The sequence below is a fragment of the Diplotaxodon limnothrissa genome, linkage group LG12, assembly GCF_057381915.1.
Source record: "Diplotaxodon limnothrissa isolate DT_005_m linkage group LG12, D_limnothrissa_male_GT1.1, whole genome shotgun sequence".
Lineage (NCBI taxonomy): Eukaryota > Metazoa > Chordata > Actinopteri > Cichliformes > Cichlidae > Diplotaxodon > Diplotaxodon limnothrissa.
In genome coordinates this window covers 20,826,177-20,833,368 of record NC_140607.1, presented here as the reverse complement: position 1 = coordinate 20,833,368, position 7,192 = coordinate 20,826,177, and the positions used below count along the sequence as shown (strand labels likewise).

At 43.0% G+C, this 7,192-nt stretch overlaps 1 protein-coding gene across 1 annotated transcript; it reads right to left on the bottom strand.

Moving 5' to 3' along the window:
* Positions 1 to 496: 496 nt before the first annotated feature.
* svopa (SV2 related protein a) lies at positions 497 to 5,273 on the bottom strand. Its single transcript, XM_085367295.1, has 16 exons — positions 5,227 to 5,273; positions 3,946 to 4,103; positions 3,750 to 3,835; positions 3,560 to 3,658; positions 3,058 to 3,129; positions 2,769 to 2,893; positions 2,609 to 2,672; positions 2,404 to 2,529; positions 2,173 to 2,301; positions 1,983 to 2,056; positions 1,794 to 1,870; positions 1,566 to 1,670; positions 1,169 to 1,280; positions 997 to 1,078; positions 801 to 890; positions 497 to 709 (listed from the first exon to the last, which is right to left on the bottom strand). Exons 1-16 carry the CDS (start codon positions 5,271 to 5,273, stop codon positions 497 to 499), a joined length of 1,659 nt encoding a protein of 552 aa, XP_085223421.1.
* Positions 5,274 to 7,192: the final 1,919 nt, after the last annotated feature.

Below are 7,192 nucleotides of genomic sequence, written 5' to 3'. Positions count from 1 at the left end.
ACGCCCACTACGTTAGCAGAAGCAGCTTTCTCATAGGTTTAAGAGTAGGTCTCTCGACCACAAGCTAAATAGGTAGTTTTAAGGCTTTTTGAAAAGAAGATAGTTGTTTGACCTTACGCTATCTCTTTTGCTTCTCTTGGATTAGAAAAGCTTGATTAAAATACTTTGGTTGAAGTATTAGAATTCTCTCTTTACGATTTTCCTCCCCCATTCACTCTCACACTCATGTAGGTCATTTGGTCTTTCTTGATTACCCTGTGTGCAGTTATACAGTGGCAAACTTGTGAGAGCAATGGTGTTTAAAAGACTAAAAAAGTACAATGACATGTACATGTAACTACTGTGTTGCCTGGCTCCCAGCCACTGCGGTGACTAAACTGAAGATCATTGAAGGGGGGCAAAGATGAACACAGAGAGCTGGTTTTGTTGTCTTCCCTCTCCTTGCTTCTCTTCTTCACTGTGGTCTCCTCTCAGCTGCACTGCAGCTGATGCATCCTCAGCCCTGGGAGCCGGAGCTGGAGTCAGGGACTCCTCCAGCGCTGTGGGAAGAGGCCCTACCCATCATCTCCTGTCCCCACTCACGGTGGCTGGACTCCTGCAAGCCGCGGCCTGTCGTCTCAATTGGCAGCGCGCAGGAGGCGATGGCCGCGAAGAGGCAACAGCAGCAGTACACTGACAGAGCCAGGTACACAGAGGACTCCAGCATCACCTGCAGGATGAAGCCCATGGACAATCACAATGTGTGACACTAACACTCTGACATTTTTGTGCAGTGTTGTCATGGGAAAACAAAGTGTTACCTGGGCAACAAACGGAGTTATTAGGGCACCAACCCTGGCCATTCCACTGCTTGTTCCCAATCCTAAAGCTCTGGTCGCTGTTGGGTATACCTGCAGAGTTTCAGAAATACATAGGAGGCTGCCAATTTTCTAATTCTGCCCTGCAAATGTGTTTTACACAGTAGGAGCAAAACTGCTCACTGTGTAGATATCTTACCTCTGGAGTGTACACATAGGCTGCCTGAAACCCTCCTGCAATAAATGCTCTGGCGATGAATATCAACACTGTCATGGAGGCTCTGCAGGGGATAAATCAGTATCAGTAAATGGACAGCATTACTAATTCTTAAAGTATTTAAAAGCCTGATTATGGCCAGTTGTGCCTTTACCTCCCAACACAGCCATAAAGTGGAATAATACACATAGAGAAAACGAAGAAACACAGTGCCATGGTCTTCCTCCTTCCCAATCGATCGATAGCCCACAGCGTCACCAGCAGTCCTGTACAACATCAGCATACTCAGACCCCTAAAATCAAACTGCATGCTCTCACATAGTAGAAAAAAAAATGCAGGTGCAGCCAATCATATTGAGACACCAAAATGAGTGCCTGCATGAGTGTAAAAAAAACAACAATAGAACAAGAATTGAAGCAAGAAGAGAGGAGGCATTTATATTAATGCATAATAACCAGCAGGTGGTCATATTTGTGCATAATTTAGAGCAGAATTTGCACAGTTTTTAATATATTGAACAACAAATTTATGAGAGCTTGGTGATGTGTACCTGGGAATTCAGATAACGTAGTCCACAGCAGGTCTTTGTAGTCGTCAGAATTCAGGTATTTACACTCTAAGCTGCATCGGAGCTCCTCCTTATTACCTTTGGACACTAGAGGGAGTTACACCAAACAGGATGCTTCAAATCCAGCACTCAGCCTACTGTCTGTGATGCTTTTTGCAAAAACATAACCACCATAAAGTGTGTGAGGCCCTCTATCAGCATCTGACTCACTTCCACATGCGCCTCCCTCCTGAAACAGCTCTGTGGTGAGCAGCACCAGCCCATAGTAAGAGAAAGCATTCGCAAACCTGCATGAACAGACACAGATCAATTCATGCTGATTTGCTTTAGGTAAATCACTGGACAATGAAAACGCAAGGTTTTCGAGAAAGAGGAAGACATTATCAATTGCTAATTTACCAAATAAACCACAGCAGGACTGTGGTCCAGCGGAAGTGAGATGAAAATAAGTCTCGAATCTTCCCACGATCTTCCTATTAAAAAAAAAAAAAAAACAGCCATAAAAAAAACCCTCAGAACACAAATGGCAGTATGATAGAGGGTACTTAATGTACACAAAGCATTTAGTTTTTGCAGATGCACACCGCACCTGTCTGGCGGCAATCAGTTTTCCCAGTGGCATGGGTGCTCCGTTCTCAGTGGCAATCCGCTTCAGTGTGTTCAGAGCCTTTTCCTGATTCCCTGTCAGCACGTCGTATCGAGCACTCTCTGGCAGCCACTGCTCCCACCCACCAAAAAACAAAAGAAAAATTAGGTTGATAAAGCTGTAATCTATCATGCTTCAAATTGTAGAGCAGCTCAAGACTGCCAACATACTTACAAAGCACAGAATGGCAAAAATGAAGAGAGGAATGGTAGAAAGTCCGAGCAGCCAGCGCCAGCCCAGAGTGGGCATCACCAAGATCGCTAAGAGGACCTCAAATACAGTGCCCAGTGCCCAAAATATCTACGACAGCAGCAAATGCAGGTTTTAGGGCTGAGAAGGTTTAAGTGCTGAAATGATATAAGATTTGTGCACTCCATACCTCAATAAGCAAGATGCATGTGGCTCTGGACTTCATAGGCAGAAACTCAGCATACAGCGTCACCCTTACAAAAAGAGGCACTTTATTATGAACCCAATCGCCATACATTACAATTTGATTGTTTTTTTGCTTTGTTTTTTCAAGATGAAGGGTTACTCACGACTGAGGTGCCCCTCCAATGCCGAAGCCCACCAGTGCACGGAGGACAAGGATCCAGCCGTAAATAGGTGCAAAAGCACTCATCAGGCCGTAGAACATCGTCCACAGAACACTCAGCTTCAGACCCTGCATGTGTATACAATCAAGACATAATACACTGCTAAATAAATAAATAAGCAAAATCTCACTCTGGCATAATGAAGCGGCTCACTCCTGTTGTCTAGTATGTACTAAGAAACCCTAACTCTGTAAATCATTTGGACCTCTGACTGAATGCTATTAGAACTTACTGTCTTTCTGCCGTATTTGTCAGATATGTTCCCCCAAAGAGAAGAGCTGATCATCATCCCGATGAACACTGCCTGTATCAAGAAGAAAGAAAGAAAAAAAAAAAACAGAAAAAAATCAAGTCCCAGTCAGATTGCAGCCAAAAGTTGTCCGACATAGCATGCACATCCTCTTATACACTGTTCTTAAACTGTCGGTAGTATTTGGTTTTGGTTGAGCCACAAAAATGTGAATGTTTAGTGTCTTTAGTAAGTGAACCTTAATTTCCTTGTTTGAATGATATTCTGTATTTCACTCTGACTCTAAATAAGACTTTCAGATTCATTAAGGTTGCAAAGATTCAGCACATATCTGAAGTGTGCTCAGGTCTTCTTTTCTTCGCCATTTGCTGGCTCCGTTTTAATCCAAGCACAAAATCATCCCTGGGAACTCGATCAATAACTGACAGGACGGTCATATTGCACTGCAAGAGGAGGACTTTCACAGACATAAGAGAGACATTACCGATGTAAGCAGTGCCACTTCCAGGCTGGGCAGTCTCCATTCACAGTGGAGCTGTGGAGCTAAGATGCTGAGGATCATCATCTCCATAGCATCAGCCATCTGAAAACACACAAAGATACTCAGTGAATTCATATGCAGTTGTCATAATTACTTTGTATTGTGCTTATTTAAATGAAAGAGCAGTTCTCACCCAGGATAGGCCAGTGAGGATGGAGAGTTTCCACTGAAATGTCCCAAAGCCTATGGCTTCTACGGCATCTTCCACCATGAATGTGTCTGAGAGAATGAGGGCATGCAGCAAGATTGTACTTGAGTCTGAGCCCAGGAGGAAAATGTAAGACCTTAAAACAGCTGTCTGAGAGAAATGAAGCCATGCCATACTGTACCATCAGTCGGATTAGCAAACTCTCGAGGTACTGGAGCTCCCTCAGTGAGCGCCACAGCTTCCAGATCAGTCTGCTCTGCAGTCCTTGCATCCTGCTCTCTGCTCTCAACATCTTCCTCTGAGCGTGTGCTCTCACCTGTGCGACGGAAGCGGACAACACTACAAAAAACATAAAGAAGAGGATAGAGTATATCTTATCCTAAGCTCAGGAGAATGAACTTATCTGCAATAAGGCAGGTCACAGGAGTTTCATAAGACTGGTGTCAGAGCAATGCTGAGTGCAAATGAGAGTCAGAGGCTGTTGCCTTGGTGATATGAGCTTTTCCTGGCTTTGATTTTGTGTATGGGTGATATTATTCTCCAATGGGGAAACCATATCAGGCCAGCAGACAGGTTGGCACACTCCACTTCACTGCCAGACAAGCTTTTAAAGGCTAAGAGATACACATGTGAAGGATGGAAGGGATACTCTTCTTCTACATGCAGATAATTGATAGTTTGCTCAGCCTGAAAGACTAAAAAAGAACACGGAGAGTGGGACGTCTTAATCACTGTAATTACATAACATAGCCTGCTTGCAGTGGAAAGTAGCCTATCAGTATTACAGATGAGTTTGTGAGATTTCCGGGGAGGTCTGTGTTCCCCTGTAAAGACTATAATTTCCCCTTTCAATCTCTCTGGTAAGAAATGCACACGGGAGTAGGAAGTATGCTGCAGTGGACTGCTCTGACATGTTTACCTTCCCTTTGAAACAAAAATAAAATGTGATTTTAATTTTTTTTTAGCAGGATTCTGAAAGGAGACTCCTAAATATCTCTCACTAAGGCTAAGCTAGACTGTCATGGGCCAGCCTTAACGCATGTGCAGCAGGGCTGTGATAAATTGTCTTATGGCAGTAAACATAGTAAAAAAAAAAAGAAAAAGAAAATCATGTTTAACCCCCCCAAAAAACTTATTAAGCTGAGAAATCACAGCCAATCTGCTTCCAGTAAATAAATAGTTTCTTAGGAAGATGCTACGCCTGTAAACAAAATGCCTCCAGTAGCGGAGACAGAAGACGCGGTGTTATTGTTCTTTGTTTCTCTTCTGTCTGGGAACACATGTGTGGATAATAAAACTGCACGATCGGTGCTTTTGAGCAGCTTCAGGCTATCTGTGGTCCAGGGAGCTAATCAAAGGCGACGCGAAGCCGTCAGAGGGCGATGCATCGGACAATCACGCAAAGCCGGGAGGAGAAAACACACAGAAAAAGGCGTTGGTGTGCAGACTGCACCGTACTCACGGCAGCTGTCTCAGCTGGAACAGATCATCGTCCATTTTGGTGTTCATTGGCCGACGGTCCGTTTGGCATCATCGCCGTTTACATGGTCACGACGGGCTGCGATTTCAGCACCGAGGAGAGCGATCTGCTCCGGGTGTCCGTCGACAGCCAATGAGAGGCTGCCCTGCGCGAGTCACAGCGCGAGACTCTCGGAAAGGCATGAGCTCAGGAGGGTATGAGACCGCATGACTGCTGATTACACGAGCCAACACATGACGAGTTATCAACACTGACGCTGGAAACCAGACCGGGAAACGCACAACACAGATGAATCGGAATTTTTAAAGCTGTAACGTGAAAGTTATTGAAAGAACACCCAGAAGCGAGTGTACGAGTGGGGTTGAAACTATTAGTACAACTCGATGCAAGTTTGCTATATATTTAAATAATAATAATAATAATAATAATAATAATAATAATAGGGGTTAGGAAATAAGTTACAACAAGTGACGTAACCAGGGTTTAAAAATTAGTAAGGTGAAGATTTTTTTTCTCTTAAGGTATCATATTCCAGGTGTAGATAGATTAAATGTGAGACGGAAACCTGGTAGAAGCTTTCCCTTTTACGCTTTTAGAGTCACATAGCTTTCGTGTCAAAACTGGCAGTCTTTAAAAAGGGCACTAGTGTTTCCAAGTACTTTTTTGTCTTCATTCTGAGCGCTATACCAGTTTTCTGTTTAAAAGAGTCCAACAAACATCCTTTTTTAAATCTACACTCTTGCTTGGTAACTGCACTCGTGTGCTTTCTTTGAGATAAATGGAAGTTTCTTTGGCATTTTGTTTTCTAAGCCAATGAATTTCACATACACTCACGGAAAAGTCACGTTACGGCAGCAAAGTGGACAGTGCAGAACAAATAGATGCGGTATAACTTATAACAGGGGTGGGCAACTCCAGGCCTCGAGGGCCGGTGTCCCTGCAGGTTTTAGATGTGTCCTTGAACCAACACAGCTGATTTAAATGGCTAAATTAGGTCCTCAACATGTCTTGAAGTTCTCCAGAGGCCTGGTAACGAACTAATCATGTGATTCAGGTGTGTTGACCCAAGGTGAGATCTAAAACCTCGGGGCCTGGAATTGCCCACCCCTGACTTATAACAATAGTGCTATACAGAAAACCTATACACTGTACAAGGTATGAGATTTTCAATTTATATATATCATACAATATGAAGCTTAGTAGCAGCAAAAAGGGACGTTTGATGCAGAGGTTGTGTGTTTATAGCAGGAAAGGTGGAATGTTGCACCTGTGCTCCAATCATCAGTAGAAAAGGCTACACTTCTGAAGAGACTAGCTCCAAGAGTTGCAATACAATCAAAACCAGAGAGTTTGAAAACTGAAGGACTTCGTTTAATACATGTCCCCTCTTTTGCAGGTGCAACTATATATATGAAAAAATAGAAGCTGAAATTTAGATTAAAAAAAAATTAAACAAAGAAATAAAAAAAATAATAATAACAAAGCGCAGATACGTGTTTATCAGTCCACTTGAAATGAAAATAGGACAATGGAAAAGATTACTTGCCTTCTGGCTCTGGCCCTATACCAGAGGGTAAGCCAATCCTTTACTTTCCTCGTGTCATGTGTAAAACAAGTGAGGGGCAGTGTGAGGCAGGGCACAAGTTCCTGAACTTCCCGTAAAAGCCACTTAGAGAGTTTACAGGCCAGATTTAATTGTCTTTCTTCTGAAAAAACAAAACCATCTGATCTCGTAGGTGCTTACGGCCATTACAACGTTGTAAAAACATGTAAAAAGAGAAAGGAGAAAATAATTGAAATAAGACCTATGGAAATTTGGAAGGCTTGCACGGTGTTTTGATGGGTTAATTTCTTTTCCAAGTGTGAAACCTCTCGTTTTGTTCTACAAAATGTTTTGGGGAACTTGAAAAAAAAACTGTTTTGAGTTTCAGCTTGAAGTGTGATTTTA